Source organism: Cryptomeria japonica, chromosome 3 (genome assembly GCF_030272615.1).
Source record: "Cryptomeria japonica chromosome 3, Sugi_1.0, whole genome shotgun sequence".
Classification (NCBI taxonomy): Eukaryota; Viridiplantae; Streptophyta; class Pinopsida; order Cupressales; family Cupressaceae; genus Cryptomeria; species Cryptomeria japonica.
Genome location: NC_081407.1, coordinates 864,934,810 through 864,954,610, shown reverse-complemented (window position 1 = coordinate 864,954,610; position 19,801 = coordinate 864,934,810). Strand labels below are relative to the sequence as shown.

The window sequence follows — 19,801 nt, the reverse complement described above, 5'->3', positions numbered from 1 at the left end:
ACATCATCCTATAACAACTTTTTCATCTAGAATTTTGTTCCCTTTCCTATGCTCTTTCTTAGCATATTCAACGAATCTGGACACAGCTCTCTCGATCTCAACAATGGGAATCTCAGAAAGATTCTTCATTCGTTCTTCCAAGTGAAGGACTTGATCAAAAGCAATGAGAAGAGTTGTCTCCCATCCCAGTTCAAGTTCTTTGGTCTTCTCAATCAAGAACATAGTAGTGTACATCTGATCTCGTTGCTTATCTGTGATGATGTTCTCCTCTTTGCAAAAGATAACCTTGACTCTCTCCTCCAACTCTTGGATGTCCACATCTATCTCAATCTCGATCCGCCTGCCAAGAATGGTACATAACACTTCAAACACCTTGTCTTGAATTGGATGAATGATACCTTCAACTTGACTGCATCTGGTGTTGATGTCTTCAAAAAGGACCTCTTTCATCTGGAGCAGAGCTGACCACTGTAGGAGATTATGGGTTCCTCCATCCATTATCTTTTCTTGTGCCAGAATCCGTCTTGGTGTTTGTCTTATCACTTGTAACACAGGAATGATAACATCTCTAGTGTGAGTGATGTAATATCCCACTAACTTTTTTTTTGATTTTCAGGCCAATAACAATTCACCCACAACAAATAACCCGTTAAGGTTAGAGGAATAAGCAAAACAACTGAAAGGGAACCCTTCCACCTTTTGTTCACCAAGAGCCCAGACTGGGAGGGTGAGAGCATACGGTGTTCGGGGGATCGTCAGCATCAATAAACAAACTGAAAATTACAATGCATGGGCGGCAAGCCAGCCCCTTCTGCTTATCCAGCAGGATAGAAACTGAACATCTTGGCGGTAAACCGACCAAGGGAAAATTACAAGAAATTGAAGTTCAATCACTCTACCGCGTATTTCAGCGAGAGGACATTGTATTAAACAATCACTCTACCGCATATTTCAGTGAGAGGACCAAAGCATTGAACTTATCACTCGACCACTTATTCAGCGGGAGGACTAAAAATTACAAATTTGTTGCATATCAAGCGGCAAGCCAACCTCTTCCACTTATTCAGCGGGATGAGAATTACAAAGATAGAATTGGTTAGTAGTACTACTACCTAACCTTACAATAATAGAAATGATAGAAGGAGAGTAATGCAGATTTCTACAATAAAGATATAAATTTCTGTTACAACCAATCTGCAGGCTGGAAACACAGACCAGCAGCCTAGAGAAATGCCAAAATATTCATAACTCCCTCATTTTACATCCAAATCAGCTCAAACCAGTCCCAAACCCACCGTACATCATATGCAATGGTAACCAATCAAAACAACACCCCAAAAAGACCCTTATTTAATTTGCACGCATCCCAATGCAAGGCAGAAAACCCACGCCTAGCCTAGAGATTTCGATTTAGCATAATAAATTTAAAACTCAAACAAACATGCTATAAACTTACAAAGTTTATTGCCAGTGCTGGGAAGGAAGATAGGAATGATACCCATAACTGTCAATCGCTCCAGCAGAGAGGTGTGAGCAAAAATGTGCTTCAGCCACAGGCAAAACCAGCAAGTTCCAGGATCACTTCAACACCAAGATGTCTATGGCAAAACTCTGAGAATGTAGAAGAATACAAGGCACAGCTAGGTACTGTATTTCAAGTACGAAACCGGGTAGCACTAGGGAGACGCACTCTGAAGCCTCAAGTTCTGTCGCCAATCCAGCAACATAACATTACAGATTTTCAAGATAGTGCAAATGGGAGCCCAAGTCACTTATTTATAACTTTTTGCCAACCAAATTCAAATTCAAATGCACTCCAAATACGCCCAAACCAAATGCCATTCCATTTCATCTACATTTAGCATTGCATTTCATTTCATTTCCTTGCACAAGTTCGCCCTTTTTAAATAAATATAAGTGTCATAAAATAAAGTGTAAAGTGGGCGCCCAACTATGACTTCCAAATAAAAAATATTACCAAGGCAATATACTTAGAAAATCGCCCATTTGCCTTGAGTTATAATTTACTTATTAACACCATGACGACCCCCTTGAAGTCCTATGCAAATTTCGCCCAAATAGACTTAGGATAAAATTAATATTTTCTCCCTTCCTAAGTCGTCCATCCATAAAATAATCAAATATTAATACCTCATGCCTAAGGTATTAATATATTAAAATACCTTCTCCTCAAATATTGATTATTGCCAAATTGAGCAGAAGACTGAAGTGCTGGAAATCACCAAAACTGAACTGAGTTGGGGCTCTGAACTGAACTACCAAAAATAGTCATCTGAGCTGAGCTGCAGAATCCTTGCCAAGAATAGCACCAAAAAATGCTGGAAGACCAACTGCTCAAACTGACCTGCCAGAAATAGCCATCTGAACAGGCCAGCTGACATCTTGCTAAAAATAGAACTGCTAAAAATAGTACTTACTAAAAATAGCATACTGCTAAAAATAGTAAGTGTTTCCAAAGTGATTTTAACCACATTTTGAGCAGTCGTCGCACTTACTAAAAATAGTAAGTTAGGAAAAAGTCACCCGATGCAGATGCATGTCGAACCATCTTGAAGCTCTCTGAAAACCCAGAAGGAATCCAGAATCCAAACTGTCAAACTCCCGCATAAACGCCCTGAAAACACCAAAGAATCCTCCTAGAAAATAGGAAACCCTAATTCTCCTTTCCAAATAGCCTACGAGTCTTCGGAATAGGCCAATGGACCACTGAATGCACATCACTGAGAAGGGGACATTACAAGTGAATGCAGCTACAGTTATCATTAGATTATGGATAATCTCAAGGACCTGGATAGCTCGATGAACTGTCTTCATCATTCTTGTTGCAAATTCAATAGCTACCGTGTGGGATTTATCAATCCAAGAGCTCATAAGCTGAACCAAACTCTTTACCCTTTCTGCCTCGCCTACTGATTCAAGAGGGAGTGCCTGTAAAGGGGATACTGCTGGATCCTGACATCTCAAGGGCTGATTGAGATGACTAAAATAGCTTCTCCAAGCACTGACCTCTCTCTCAAGCTTCTTATTTTTTTCCATTTCTTCTTTAAGTTTGTCTTTAAGTGCTTCAAATGAATCGGTTGCTTGCTTCTTCCATTGCTTGTTTGGAGGTAAGTGGACCAAGCTCAAATGTTTCTAAGTCATACTCATCTGCAAGAATCTCACCCTCATATTTGTCCACCACTGGTGTAGCTACTTGCAATTTCCTGGATCCTGTCTCATCTCTAATTATCTTGGACATCCTTGTGGCCTTCTTCTTTTCCATTACCTCTTGAGAGTTTCCTATAAGGCTTTCCAAATCAAATACATCTTCTTCCTCTTCAATCACAACTACCCTTGTCAGTCTCTCTTTTAACCAATCCGGAATGGCGGATCTTGTTTCCCTTGTATTTCTTTAAGCAGTGGTCTATCCTCTCAAAAAGGAGATGTCCCTTCATCATCATTCTTCTCTTCATGTAGCTCATTAGCATCAACTTGGGGAGATTGACTCGTCGACTGCTGAGGTGTCTGTCCCTTTTCTTGCTTGTCATTTTGTACCATGGATTCCATAGATTCATCAATTTCATATACCATCTTCCCCTGATCTTCTCCTTGATTTGCCTTCTTTTCATGTCGAGAAGATGTGCTTGGTGGGTGATCAGGGTTTATTTTCTGCTTCTTCCTGGTGGATTCCCTTTTCTCAGGTCTTTCTTTCCTCTTTGAGCCTTTGGAATGAGAAGTATTCTCACTCACGCTTGCTTCTCCTTCCTCTGGTCTTGCCTCCAAAGTGAAAGTCATTGATACATTCTACTCTTTCAACTTCTGATGTTGTACATCCACCCATCTGCGAGTGCATGATAAAACGGGAGCCATCAAAGCTCTTAGGTCTAAAACCTCGGGCTCATTCCAATCTATTTTCACTTCCTTGTCCTCTTTCTCATAAGATGACTGGAGGTATCTACCATTATCTTGGGCTTGATTGCCTACTCTATAAACTTTGCATTTCCTGATGAGATCTAAGGGTAGCCGGGAATGCATCTTTCTCTTAACCTCCAAATCACCTGGGAGATTCATCAAAAAGTCCTCTACCTGAAACTCATGCTTGTACTTCCTGCCGACTGTCTCCTCCATATAACCATGAGAATCAAAATTCTCCCGCGAGGCAAAGAATGAGAATGAGTATAAAGATAATTCCTTCTCTGCATCTTCCGAGGCTTGAGTGTTAGGACACACTTCAACTGAATTCCCGAGTATGATGGGCATGGGAATTCCATTTCCATGCTTGTGTCTGGATGCCTTCGCATAAGCTGCCAACTGTCTAGTCACCTCAAATAATACTATCCTGTCTGTTGGGTATCTTGGCAACATGTAAGGTGGAGAAGGACACCCGTGAGCTCTGATGTATGTGAACTTTTGAAACTGGATGAACCAAGCGCCATACTTCTTCACAAGGTCCTGTGCATCCAGAGACAGACGATTGTGAATCCCACCTTGCGATATCCTGGTAATGTTCATCGTGAAGGTGTCATTGACTAACTTGTAGTCACTTCTAAGCGGATGATGCAGATGAACATAAGAATCACAAACCCTCATTTCTCCGAGTCCTCTTCCGATCACTCCTCTGTGAGGTAGCCCTGCATACTCGAAACTCCTGATTAAGGCATATATAACATATGAGCTCATGTGGAATGATTTGGTGGGTCTTAGCCTTCTCAACTGCACGTCCAGACAATTGCTAATAATTCTGGCCCAATGAAGCATTCCTTTTCCTTGGACTATCATTTGAATGAAGAAGAACATCCATTTTTCGAAGAAGAAGGCTTGAGGAGCCCCTGTAACTCGATTGAGCAAAGTTATCAGATCCCTGTATTCCTCCTAGAAGTCGATCCTATGTGGTGTATTGGGAATCTTGTTCAGGCGAGGCCAACTCTTGAGCAACCAATTCTTATTGATGAGATTCAGACAAGTCTCAGGATCATCTTCATAGATCGACCTGGCTCCTTCTAAGCTTTTGTAAATCATATCCTTATGGTTTGGAAGATGAAGAGCTTCACTTATAGCTTCCTCTGAAAGGTAAGCTAAGATGTTCCCATCTTTGGTTACGATCGTCCTTGATTGTGAGTCATAGTGGCGGGCACACTCGATCATCAGCTCATGACACTTGATTGCGGGAGGGAAACCTGCCACCTTGATGATACCACTCTCGATTATCTTCCTTGCAATAGGTGATGGCTTGCCAATGTAGGGGACCTCTCGAAACTTCTTCACATGGAAGTTTCCCAAGTTGGTGTCTTCGATATTACTCCACTTGGACACGATCCTGGTCTCCAATTCGTCACTCTTCTGATCCTCTTTGATGAGAGCCTGACGACTTGTAGATCCTCCGGCCTTGGGAATCGCCATTTGATGCCTAACAAAAATTTCAAAATTAATCCTTAAGCATTATATCTTAAAGTATAGAAATTGAGACTCTTCAAAGGGAAGATTCAAGATATTAATTAAGAAATTTCGTGATAGATCTAGAATTCTTCATTTCCTAATTAATTAATCAACAAAAATAAGATTTAGACACTTTCCGAAAAATTGCTATGAAAACAAGTCTTGAATAAGGACATCAAGATGATTCCCCATACCTTCTCTTGAGCACTCAACTAAAAAAATCTTTGAAAATGATGAAAGAAGACTGGATTTTGATGGACAAGGTTTAGATTATAGTCCTCCCTTGGATGAATTACGCCTCCATTAGCCTTCAAAGAGCTTCACCCTCTTTAGCCTCCACACTTAGCAAAATTTCACCTCCAATCTGCTGGATTTCGCTCCTCAATTTCGCACTTTAGAAGGGATGAATGAATGATTTGAAACTTGAAGCAATACTCCCCTATTATATAGAGCACTCACCCTCTTTCCTCCAAGGCCGACTTGGCAAAAGGGGGAAAAAATAAATAAAACTCCTTAAAAAAAAGGTGGCCGACTTGCCTATAAAGGCAAAATAATGTCTTTGAGCGCTCATGTGTATTTTTTAATTTTAAAAATTAATTTTAGTGCCTCCAAGGTAAATTTTTGATTATTTCAAGGCCTAAAAATTAATTTATTAAATTAAAAATGCCTTTAATTAATGCGAATTTAATTTAATCCTCCCAAATGTTTCGAATTTAGCAATTTTGGTGATTTGGAGAATATCAACGTTTGATCAAGGCCTAATGAAGATTGCTTAATAATTTCGCCCTGGACCCTCTAGAAGGGTCAGGAGCGATTTTTCGATTTAGTCCTGGATATCTCATACCTTGACTCTAAAATCTCCTGGAGGGTGAATTCAAATCCAATTAAAGTCTTGCATTTCAAATTTTGGTATTTCGCATGAGGAATTCAGGTGGAAATGTGGATTTCGCCTTGGGCCCTCTGGAAGGGTCAGGAGCGATTTTCTCATTCTAGGTCATAATCCACCTTGGCTTGATCATAAAACTCTCCCAATGCAATCTCCAGGGTCCATTTCCTTGCATCACTGAGTTATTTCATCAAAATTTTGAAGGAAATAGTGCTTTTAGGGGAATTTTGCTCTGGACCCTCTGGAAGGGTCAGGAGCAAAATTCTTAATTGGACTCAAAATTTACATTTTTTCAAAGTTTGAGACCTCTTCAAGGTATCCCAAATAGGCCTTTTCATTGCATTCCAGACTTAGTTTTATTGAACTTAGGAGGAAAAGTGTGATTTTAGAGTTTTTCACCCTGGACCCTCTAGAAGGGTCAGGAGCGATTTTTCCTCCTTAGGCTAATTCCTTCATCATCTTTCGTTGAATCCTTCACTCATCACTAGGCAATGTTCATCTTTATCCATTCCACCCAAGTTTGTCTTGTTTGCACAAGATATAATAGGGGTTTTCAAATTTTCACCCTGGGCCCCCTGGAAGGGTCAGGAGCGATTTTTCTTTCCTGGCCTAGAATCATCAAGTTTTTGAAGCAAACCATTACTCATCATGGTCTTAAAGGTTATTTCAACCTTAGTGCATCCTTGCCTTAGCAAAACTTCAAAAGAAATAGGTTGATTTTATGATTTTTGCCTTGGGCCCTCTAGAAGGGTCAGAAGCGATTTTTGAGTTTTTGGGCACATTCTTTCATTCTTTTAACTTCAAATCACCTCTAAGGCACAAAATATTATGTCCTTCTCCCATTTAAGTTATGAATAGCAAGATTTTGTCTTGAATTTGAAAGAAAAGGGGAGAACTTGGAAATTTCGCTCTGGACCCTCTGGAAGGGTCAGGAGCGAATTTCATAATTGGCTTCAAAACTTTCACTCTCAACAATCCCTCTTCACTTCAAGGCAATTAAAACATTGTTTAAACTCCATTTCTAGGCTTAGCTTTGCTCAAACTTTGAAGAAAAGATAGGTTTTAGGATTTTCGCCCTGGGCCCTTTGCAAGGGTCAGGAGCGAATTTCCTTTTTTGGGCTTGGTTGCTTCTTGTTGGCGATCCAAATTATCTTCAAAGGATAAAACATACTTCTTCACATCCACTCCAATCACAAAAAAGGTTTTAATCTCGCAAGAGAAAGGTGTTTTTAAGAATTTCGCTCTGGACCCCCTGGAAGGGTCAAGAGCGAATTTTGCAACTTTGAACAAAATCTTTCACTTTTCACCTTGAAACTTCCTGGCTAAGTAAGATTTCATCTTGTACTGTGCTATGAATAGGATTTCATGTCCAAGAAAAGATAAAAAATATGTCTACATGGAATTTCGCTCTGGACCCTCTGGAAGGGTCAGGACCGAAATTGCCTTTCCTGGGCAAAACTCCTTCATTCTTTCATCTTCAAATGTGCCTAGGGGTCTCATCATGTTCTCTCCACCTTTCACCATGCCTTTGATACTCCAATTCGCCCAAACTGAGCAAAAAAAGTCCTCTACTAAGATTTTCGCCCTGGGCCCTCTGGGAGGGTCAGGAGCGAAATTTAGGTTTTAGGCGAGATCCTTCATCTTTTCAAGTTGAAACTTTCTCGGGAGGGTAAAGGGAGTTGTCCTTGTTTCACTCATGCCCAAAACTTGACCTTTTTTATTGCAAGATAAGAGATATTCAAAATTTCGCTCAGGACCCTCTGGAAGGGTCGGGAGCGAATTTGCCTTCCTTGTCCAAAATTCATCATTTTGCATTCTTCCAAATCTTCAAATGTATCAAGTGACGTCCAATCTTTCCTCCAAGATGGCCTGCACATCACAATTTAGCCAAAGTTAATGACAAAACAAGCTTAAATAAAATTTTCACCCTGGACCCTCTGGAAGGGTCAAGAGCGAAACTTATAATTCCAGGCCAAATTGCTCAATTTTTAAGTTTCAAACCATTTCACAAGGCAAGGTCAGATCATTTTCAAGGCCAGGAACCGGATTGCAAGTTTACTCAAGGCAAGAAATTGTGTTTAGAATGAAATTCGCCCTGGACCCTCTGGAAGGGTTAGGAGCGAAACTTATATTTCAGGCATCATCTGGCTCTCCAAAATTGGTCAAATTCATCCTTAGGCAGGAACACATAAATCCATCCTCAAACATGTCAAAACTTAGTCAAAATTGTGAAGGAAATCCAGTCTACAAAGAATTTCGCCCTGGACCCTCTGGAAGGGTCAGGAGCGAATTTGACATTTTCAGGCCCTTGATTCATTTCATTCTTCACTTAACTTAACCAAATCAACTTCCTTTCTTCACTGACCATGCTTAGCTGACTCAGACTCAGAAACAAACAGGATCTTACCCAAAAAAACCGTCCTTCAATCTAGACCTGACCTAAGACCTATTCATCCTGCCCCTGACCTAACCAATTTGACTCTCCTGAAAGGCACGTTTCATTCTGGCAATCTTGAATCTTCAGGCAGACGATTAACGATCTTCCAAAATTCGACTAGACTTAGCTTGAAAGAAACCCAAAATGAGTTTCCAAGGTTTAGCCTTAGTCCAGCCAGCTCAATCAGACCACCCAACCACTCAAAATCCTAAAAGCAGAGAGAAAAACAAGCAAAGAAAAAAAAAACCAAAAGCAAAAGAGGGGGTCCCCATTCTAATGGGGCGATGTGTGAAATGGTCACAACAGGTCCCCATCCCCCTGTCCCAGAGATGTCCTCGTCTCAGAAACGCAAGGGTTTGGGGGCAGGGGAGGGGGGGGAATGCTTCCCTGTGGTTCATTGTTCATCATTGATAAAAGCTAAATGCCAAAATGGTAGTGATAAAGATAAATATTAAATGCCAATTGATGGTTAAATATTTAATATTTATCTTTATCAATTGGCATTTTAAAAGTGATGATTTTAGTTGTCCAAGTCGTCTCCACTCCCAGACCCCCTCACTGTAATCAAATTTCTTATATGACAAGAGAACCCAATAACTAGTGGGAATTTCTGAGTGAGGACTCTAATGGGTTTGAGGGGCAGCAATAATAAGTTGCACAAAGTGTTAAATGTGAAAAAAAAACCAATGATAGAGGGGGCAAAAAAAAAATTAGAGAAAATGAGAAAAGAGAGAGTGAAGAGAGCAAAATGATCTTTGTATTGGGCGAAATGATGCTTTTAGGGGCATTTTAGGGTTTTCGGATGCAAAAAAAAAAGTCAAAAACTGTCTTTTTTTGTTACTTTTTGGCACTCAACACCTTTGGGTACATCTGGGTATGTCCAAGTATATCGAGTACGTACCCTAGGAGTACCCAAATGCCTGGGTACATACCCAAGCATACCCCCTCGCGAACCCATACCTAGATGTACCTAATACGAGTGTGGGAGGCCTTAAGGGCGTACTTGATAATTTAGTTGAAAGTATTTTCCTTATTACTTTATATGGCCCATAGAAACGGGGCTTAAGTTTTTCTGCCCCACCGGTTTTGAATGATGACTGCTTGTAAGGTTGTAGCCTCCGGAAGACCATGTCTCCGGCTTCAAAAGTCCGTTTTGTTCTCTTTTTAAACACATATACCTTTTGCTGATTTTGGGCTTGGAGAAGGTTATCCCTAAGCTCATTCATTATATCCATGCTTTCTTGTATGAAGTCTCTGGCTCTTGGAACTTGGCTCTCTGAATGAATCAAATCTCCAAATGATGTTGCGGTGTATCCATACAAAGCCTTGAAAGGACTCATCCCTATAGAAATATAATGAGTATTATTATAACAGTATTCTCCTAAATGAAGCCACTTGACCCATGCATTTTGCTGTCCTATAACATAATTCCGTAGGTATCCTTCCAACCATTTGTTAACTATTTCAATTTGTCCATCTGTTTGTGGGTGGTAACTCGTACTGAGAATTAATTTTGTTCCAGCTAGCCTAAAAAGTTCTTGCCAAAAGAGACTAAGGAAACAGTTGTCCCGATCACTCACAATGTTACGCGGTAATCCATGTAATCTAAAGACTTCTTTAAGGAAGATCCCAGCTAGTTGGGGTGCTTTGAATTATGTGGAAATAGCTATGAAGTGTGCATATTTTGTCAATCGATCAACTACCACATAAACACAATTTTTCCCTTGTACTTTGGGCAATCCGGTTATAAAGTCCATGGATATGCTTTCCCATTTTTGGTTGGGAATTGGTAATGGCTGAAGTAATCTTGCTAGAAAAGTATGCTCATCTTTGTTCCTCTGACACATCACACATTCCTTAACATATGTTAGCACATCCCCCTTGAGGCCTTCCCATGAGAGCCTCTCTCTAATCTATTCGTAGGTTTTGTAGTATCCTCGATGACACGTCAATGGATTATTATGATAGTTTTTTAAGATCTACTTCTTTACCTTAGATCCTAGTGCAATGTACACTCAATCTTTATAGAGGATGAGGTCATCCACAATTCAATAATTTTCATCCTGTATCTTTCCTTCAATTAGATCACTTGAGAACGTATCTTTAGCATATTCAGTGAGTATGGATGTTCTCCAATCAATTGACATTGTAGTTATTGCATTATGATGGGGTCTTCGAGATAGAGCATCTACTGTGATGTTATTCTTGCCTTTCATATATTCAATATCAAAGTCATATGCTTGCAGCTTACTCACCCACTTTTGTTGCCTGTCATTTAAGTCCCTTTGACTTAAGAAAAATCTTAAGTTGTTGTGATTGGTTTTAACAATGAACCTCCCACTAATTAAGTATTGCCTGAATTTTGCTAGGGCATGCATTATTGTCAGCATCTCTGTCATAAATGGAAAATATCCTTTTTTATTCCTTAAGTTTGCTATGGGGTGTTTATTTTGCATCAACATAGCCCCAATACCTTCCCCCAAGGCATCACAATATAATTCAAAAGGTGAAGAACAGTCTAGTATGGCTAGAACAAGGCAAGAGCTCATAACCTCCTTGAGTTTCTCAAATACTGCTTGGGCCCCTTCATTCCATGTAAAGGCTCCTTTTTTCGTGAGATCGGTGAGTGGGATTGTTAGTTTTGAAAATCCTTTTACAAACCTCCTATAGTAGCTGCAAAGCCCCAAAAACCTTCGAAGGTAAGTAAGAGTTCTAGGTTTTGGCCAACTCCTGATGGCCTCAATTTTTTCCTCATCTACTCTTTACTCCTTGTGCACTAATCTTATGTCCTAGATACAAGATTTCTTCCATACCAAATTCACAATTTGATAATTTTGCATATAAGGAATTTTGCTCAAGTGTCTCTAAAACTTCATCTATGTGCTTCAAATGATTCCCCCATGTCCTACTATAGATCGGGATGTCATCAAAGAAAACTAGCAAAAACTTTCTCAATTGACCCCTGAAGATGTGGTTCATACAAGATTGGAAGGTAGCGAGGGCATTTGTCAAGCCAAATGGTAAAACAAGAAATTCAAAGTGCCCATAATGGCATCTAAAAGTTGTTTTTGGTATATCTTCCTCCCTTAGCTGGATTTGGTGGTATCTAGATCTTAAGTCTATTTTAAAGAAGTAGACTACTCCATGAAGTTCATCGAGGAGTTCATCAGTTCGAGGAATGGGGTAATTATTCTTTATTGTCTTCTTATTCAGTGCCCTGTAGTCAATGCACATCCTCATCGTACCTTTTTTTTTTCTTAGAAACTACCGCGGATGAAGCGAATGGGCTACAACTTGGCTGGATGTGTCCCATCTCCAATAATTCTTTTATAGTTTTTTCGATTTTCTCCTTATATTTGTGTGGATGATAGTAGGATGTGGTAACCACTGGCTTTGTCCCTTCCTCTAGTTCAATGGAATGTTCAAACCCTCTTTTGGGGGGGAGACCTGGGGGAGTATTATCAATAACCTTTTTGTATTTTCTTAGCAATGGTTGGATATCTATGTGGACTTCTTTCCCCTTGGAAGTGGCTTTGTCCAAGATTAGGCATTGGACTACCCACTCTGCTTGATTATGACTAAGGATCTTCCTCAAATTTCTTTGCTGAAATTACCCTAGGAGATCCATCGGAGAGTCCTCGCAACACCATCTTCTCCCCATTGTTCTCAAAATGCAATTCTTGCTTTGAAAAGTTTATGTTAATATCTCCTAGTGAATCCAACCAAGGGATGCCCAAAATTAAATATGTCTCCTAGTTTTACCGTATAGAATTTCTCCTTAATTTCATGCTTCCCTAGGGAGATGTTAAGTTTAGGGATTTTCCTGGTGCATGGAGTTGTGAATCCATCAGCTAGACCTGCCTTAAATCCTGTGAACTCTTGTGTTTCCAGCCCCAACCTCTTGGCTAAACCCTCATCTATGAAGTAGTGTGTGGCTCCATTGTCTATCAAGACCATCACCTTCTTCCCTTTGATTACTCCTCGGATCCTAAAAGGGCAGTGTTTTGTTGCCCTTGAAATGGATGCCAATGTCCCTTCCTCCTCATCTTCTTTATGGTATTTTGCCTTCTTACTAGGAGGCTCTTTGTCTTCATTGGGTATGGTTTCAATGTAATGAGCTTGGCCTCTTTTTACACAATTATGCCCTGGTTCCCACTTCTCTCCGCATTTGAAACATGTGCTATTCTTTCTTGGCTTCTTTCTTTTGCATTCATGTCCTAGTCCCCATTCATCATTACATCTATAACATAACTTGGGCTTTCACATTTGTTCCCTCTTCCATTTCTGCTTGCAATCAAAACAGACCTTTCTTTTTTAGTTCTTCTCATTCATTGCGTGGGTTGAAGGTCTTCTTGTGGTCATTCTTGTCATAAGAATGTTTATCCCTTGCTGTTGCCTTTTTGGGGGGATCCCTTCCCTAGGTTCGGGCAGCCTCCAACCAATTAGCCTTGCAAATTGCTTCTTGGAGAGTAGAGGGGTCCAATGTACTTACCAGCCCTCAGGTTGTATCAGCCAACCCCTCTACGAATAGGTAGACCAATCTTTCTTCAGATATCCCTGGAAACATGACAGCCAATCTTTGGAATTCAGATATGTATTCCTTTATGGTCCCTCTTTGTCTAATTCTAGCAAGATCTTTAAAATACTTTTGGGGGTGCAGCTGATCAAATCTTTTAATGAGTTTTTGTTTGAAGCCATGATATGTTTTTATGTCTTTGTGATCTTGGGTGACTAGGCCATGATGCCACCATTCATGCGTTGTACCTTCTAAGTGCAGTATGGCAAATGTGATAGCATCCTTCTCTATCATAGGGCAAAGGGTGAGGTAGGTCTCTAATTTTTGGATCCATGAATGAGCTGAGATTTTTCCAGACCCATCGAAGTTGGGAATGGTCATTTTTCCCACCTTATTTTGTACTTCCCTGTTAGGTTGTGGCCTCCTCTTTCTATAGTTTCTCCTTGAGTCGGCTGCACAAAACTCAGAGAAGGGGATACTACTTTTAATCTCAGGGTCTAACCTTGCATATTCTCCAGCAAGTTCCCTTATACTAGGGACATGAATTCCTTCACCATCTCTGGTTGGTTCTTCCCTAATTAGTAAAGGGGGTATATTTGCTCCATGGGTAGATTCTTGGGTTGTCCTGTCACCATTTTCTAATTGATTTGGAGATCTTTCCCTTTCATTTCTTTGGTTTGGCCTGAGATTACCTTGGTTGCTGTTATATTTTGTAGGGCCTGGGGGTTTGCTCCATGAAGACCCTAAACTCATGTTCCATGGCTATTGTGGTTTTTTCCTTTCTCTTTTTAGGGCCCTTAAGGTTCACTGACTCAATTGCATCAACTAATTCCCTTAGGCTAGCAGGAACATGTTCTGATACCACTTGTAATGTCCCCTAGTAAATTGGTTTAAAATATCCTAGTTAAGGATCTCAATTCTTAGTACAGGGGTTGAGAGAAGGTACCTTAGCCTCTGCTGTTGTCAAATGACCTACAAAAATAAAGTCAGAAGATACTACAAATTACATTAAGGAATGATCATATGAGCGACTATATATATATAGAATTAGCTATGTGTAACATAAAGAGGGATTCTTGTAACATTAATAGAGTAAAAATCATGAATTATGGTGGTGAACTATAGTGCAAGATTTGGTAGGGTGTCTTTAACAGTTCCCCCTACTGAATGTAACCATGTAGGGTGCCTTAATACAGCAATTCCCCCTACTCAATGTATCCATATAGGATGCCTTTGTACAGCAGTTCCCCCTATCATATAGGGTGCCCTTATACAGCAGTTCCCCCCATCATGTAGGGTGCCCTTGTACAGATTATTATTAATAAACATATTGTTTTCAGTATTCATGTCCTAATCAATATTCTGATTATTTATCAGTCAGTTGCCAGTATACAGTTATCCATTACTATCAAATATGATGCATTGCTCAGTTTACTGTAGATTTTCCAATTTATTATTATTTACCAGTCAGAGAATTTGATGTCCATCAGTATACAGATTTTAATATCATTATTAGTGGATTGATTTCTACAGCAACGAATTACAGAGTGAACCGGTTACTTGTTCTCAAAACTAATACAATTATTGCAGGGTTAATTCATACTGGAGTTCGTATTATTGTGGAGACAAGCAATATTATTAATCAGAGAAAACCCATAAGTGCAAGAGAGTATGAGTACAGAGATCCATACCAGAATAAAGACAAGTGGCTGACTGTGTTTGCTGAAGCACAGTTTCAAACTCTTTATTTTTTTCTGTGTCTTTTCATTTTGCCCGAGCTTTCCCTTTATTCCTCTCCACCTTCGTAGTGGAGGGTCACATCTATTGGAAAGCGTTTGTAGTGGCGGTGACTCCTTGAAAAGTCACGGCCCTTAGGATACCCATTACTAAACACCTCCCTCCCATTAGGTTAATTAGAAGATAGTTAGTAAATAAACACTAAATTTCATAATACTTGTAAATAATGTGAATAAGATGCTTTTGTTTTTATATACTTGGTATATAATCAGAAAAATGAGGGAACATGACACCAGCCAAAATTGTTTTTTGGAGTCTGTACTAGTTGGTTCGGTAGCTTGTCCTTGGCTTTTCTGGCTTTATTTTGTAACATTTTTGTTCACTATTATGCAATATAAAAAATTCAACTCTTACTCTTCAGTTTGGGGGTTCATGTTCCTGTATTATAGATTATGATTGAATTGTTATACTTGGACAATAGGAATGTGTTTACAACTGCTTTTACCTTCTTCGACATCAAACCAGTTGGTTTTAATCCAAAATATTCCATGTTAGATGAATCATAAATCAGAATTTAAAATTCTTCCTTGTGAATCCATAGTCCAGGAGATGGAAGATTCGTGGAAATTGTGATAGATAAAAATTTAACAAGTGACCATTTGCTAGAAACAAATTTGCCTTTCATGTTTATTTTATGTGTTTTCCTGCTTTGCAATACTTCTAGGATGATTAATAAACCACAAATGCAGCATCCATGCTCCCAACTGTAAACCTTGACATTAGCTTATAATTGTGATCACATAAGTATAAAGGTCTTGAGCTTAGAAGGAGAGAGGGAAAATGAGTAAGAAAAAGGAAAAATCACTTACCCTCATGTCACCATTTCCAGCAGACTTAAAAGAATATACCGAGCCTGGCTGCTGGTGAGTAAGATGCTTTTGTGCATCTGCCAGATACTCTGAAGCAGACTGGTCCCATTGGCTTGCACGATCGGCCACAATTTGCTCTGCACCTGCTCCAAACACCAAAAAAGAGATATTTCAAATCAAATAGTCATGTAGACTGTAGCTTAAAGCTACTTCCCATGGACATTTATATGAGGCATAGATATGTTCGCCCTTGCAGAGACTAGATGCCACAATGACGAGAGTAGGTAAAAACTGTAAGAGAGTTTCATTTTGGGGTTGTGTAAATGTGTTTGATTGGAGGAACAGGAATACACCAAAGAAAAAAAGATAGTGTTGCTGTTATTTAAATGCACCGGGATAGACTTTGAAGCATGTTGCCATTGGCAGGTACAAGGCAGAGCTGTGCAATGTGTAACTGTTGAAGATTGGCAGCGTTGGACATCACTTCCAGCCTGAGGAAGACAAATATGTAAGTGGTCTAATCGGCCTAATCAGCTTAGAGGGAATGTTGATGCTATGGTCGGATTCCTTTAGGCCGACATAGACAATATAAAGGTTGTGATATAATAATTATATTGATAATTATTGATAATATAGTAATTAAAATTGATAATATAATTATTATATTATTATTGTGATAATATAATTATATTATATTTATTGTGATAATATTATTATTATGTGATAATATAATTATATTGTATAATTATTATATTATATATTAATATAATAATTATTATATTATATTAATAATATTATAATTGGTGCCACTTGGAAGAGTGGCATCCCTTGGTGAAGGAGCACCACAAAAGGCCTAAAGGAAGATTAATCTTCTCTCTTGAATGAGATAGAAATATAACACACAATCTGCTATATTAAGAATAAGCAGTGCTCAGGGGAGATGGCTGGGAGGGCAAATCAGTGTCTGTGGTTAATCGAGCACCATAAATTCAACAGTAACCACATTCTGAAACAGATATTTCATCTGCTGACTACAATGTTTTTGTCCCCAATTTCATCAGATATTATATAATGACTTTCTTTTCTAATGTTTCTAACCATAAGCATTCCATATAATTGAGTTAGCATTAGCGATTCCAATTCTATGCCTGTAAGTTAGCGAACGAATCAAAACTCAAATATAGATTGAACAAGGAAATTTTTGGGGGGTTAATCATTTCCCATGTCAAAATTTAATAAATAAATATGATCATGTGGTAATATATAAGGTAAAACATAGAAGTAACAGTAATTGTTTTGTAAGTGCTTGGCAAATTTGATTTTTGTTGTGTTTCTTTAGACTTGGTAAACACATTTCAAAGACTTTTCCAATTTAATAGATAATATTCAAGGCATCACATGAGATTTTTACAGGTGTTTTGTAAGCTTCGGCAAATGTCATTTTATGTATCTTTAGAAATGGCCAAAACTTTTCAGAAAGAATCCTAATTAACCTAGGCACACGGTGATGTCCCTCATTCACCAATTTAAAGAAAATAAATAAATAAAATTGGACTGATAATGTCCTCGTTTGCCAATTAAAAGAAGAAAAGAAAAATAGGATTTTACAGCCTGAAGAAAAACTTGTTCGGACTCTACATGATTAACAGAGTAAGTGGCTAATAACGATTTCGAGGCAACTGGGAGCACAAATTATTGGTGATTTATTTATAAAAGCATAGGCAAGTGATCTGCCATAATTAGCATAAGAAAATCGAATGCTGAGTGAAGAAGAAGAAAAAGGTTTAGTTACCAGAGCAAATCCAAGCATGAAGACCGTCTGTTATCTTGAGAATGAAAGAGGAGGGTGACCAGCTGCCCTTTACATATATTATTCTTTCCTTGTTTTCTGTTTCTATACGAACGCACGTATCTGCGCTCAATATCTCCATTGACCTATATCTTCTCTTGTTTGCTTAACTTGCCTGATCTCGGATCCAAACAGATGAAAATTAGGGTTTTAAATTTGCAGGTTTCTTTGTAGGCCGGCGATTTTGGCACAGAAATTGAATTCCAACGAAATTTATCTGGCGGCGAATTTTGGCGGGGTGAATTTTGATATCCTTGAATTGCAGTAGATGTTTGCGTGGAAGCGAGCGTGCATTACAAGCTTCGTGTCCCATTTCCCGCTATTTTGGCAGGCGCCTGGCGAATCTGGTGATGTGTCAATTTAAAAAACATTTCCCATTTCTATAAGTAAAAATAATAATAACTATAGTTTAAACCTCGAATTTGATGGTCTCGGGACTGTTTTTAAATTTTTAGCTTGTATTATACAATTTTAATTTAGTTTAGTATATTTTTATATAATATTTATAATTTTAAAATAAATTAGATCTGGCATTTCTGATGGGGGTGTGGAAACATCTCTGTATTCGTGCAGATTCTTTGGTGGATTTTTTGAGCAGTATGGGTAAGCCTCTTACTTTGTCCTCTTTTTTCCAGATTGTGTGGCACATATGTCCCATTTTCATACTTCGGCAAATCTGGCTAAAGAGGAACCGGAGGATTTTTTGGGAAGTCGCGCTGATAGTTCAGCAAGTGTGGTATAGAATAATAGGAACCAGGAGACGGTGGAAGCTAAATGTGAGGTGAATTTTCCTCTAGATAGAAGAGAGGCTGAAATTGTGAGTAGGATGGGTTTGCAGGTGTTGTCTCATGTTTCTGCTTGTGTCGGGAGAGGCGGACGTGCTATGAAGAAGGTTGAAAGGGTGGGAAGATGGTTGCCACCCCAAGATGATTTCATAAAGATCAACACAGATGGCTCCTCGCGTGGTAATCTGGGTCCTGTTGGGATTGGAGGTGTTGGTAGAGACCGTTTGGGGGATGTGGTTTTCTTCTTTTCAGTGCATAAAGGACAACAGGCTAATAATTATATGGAGGGATTAGCAATTCTCTATGTCCTGGAGCAAGCTTATGCGTTGTGGTGGCGTAAGGCTATATGCGAATCGGACTCGCAGATTATTGTTAATCTACTAATTGAGCTGAAGATGGTTGGGATTAATTGGCAGCTAGAAGGGATTGTTCACCAGATTTTGTTGATTAGTGTCATGATGGAGATGGTGTCTTCATCCACATTCCTCGAGAATGGAACAGAGCGGCTGATTGTTTGGCTAAGTGGGCTTAGGAACATGATGATGATTGGAAAGTTGAGGGTTGGGGGCATCTTTCCCAGGATTACTATCATGATTTGCATAGGATGGATAGTTTTGAAGTTGGTTGATGACTTTATTTGCTTGTAGTTCTTTGTTGGATCTCGGTGACTCTAGGCTTCTTATGTAATGCTTGTTTGTAATATTTAATAAAGTTTTTACGCCTTTATTCAAAAAAAAAATTAAAATAAATTTATTGAAAGATTATTTATTTATAAAAGTTAAAGTTAATTGGAATTTGATGTTTTGTGTGATTTTTTTTAATTATAATTTTGTTAATGTATCATTTTTATAAAATATAAAATACATACATATTATTACATTATAAAATTATGTATTGATTTAGAATATTTTTTAAATATAATTATTTTTATCTTTATCTCTATAATATTTTTAATAAAATTATTATAACATTTTTTATGTAATGAATTGTGATTGTAAATTTAAGATTTTTGCATTTAATATTTATTATTATTTTCTATTAATATATATTATTTTATAATATTTATTTTAAAAATATATATCTAATTAAAAAATTAAGACAAAATATAATTATTTGTAATTTTTTAAATATTTTTAATAAGAATTTAAAAACTTTAAAAAAAAAATTTAAAATTATATTTATTAGTAATAATAGTTATCATTTTTTTCCAAATTATAATTGTTTATATAATTATATATATACATGCAAGGATATTCCATTATTTAATTGATATAACAAGAATTTAA

General features: G+C 38.3%; 1 protein-coding gene across 1 annotated transcript in view; it reads right to left on the bottom strand.

Moving 5' to 3' along the window:
• LOC131029236 (DNA repair protein XRCC4) overlaps nt 1–18,095 on the bottom strand; it is a 58,686-nt gene extending 40,591 nt beyond the window's left edge. Inside the window, exons 1-2 of the mRNA XM_057959659.2 lie at nt 17,674–18,095; nt 15,882–16,024 (exon numbers count right to left, since the gene is read on the bottom strand). Coding sequence (XP_057815642.2) covers nt 15,882–16,024; nt 17,674–17,812 — 282 coding nt within the window. The 5' untranslated portion in view covers nt 17,813–18,095. The remainder of the gene's footprint in view (nt 1–15,881; nt 16,025–17,673) is intronic.
• Nucleotides 18,096–19,801: the final 1,706 nt, after the last annotated feature.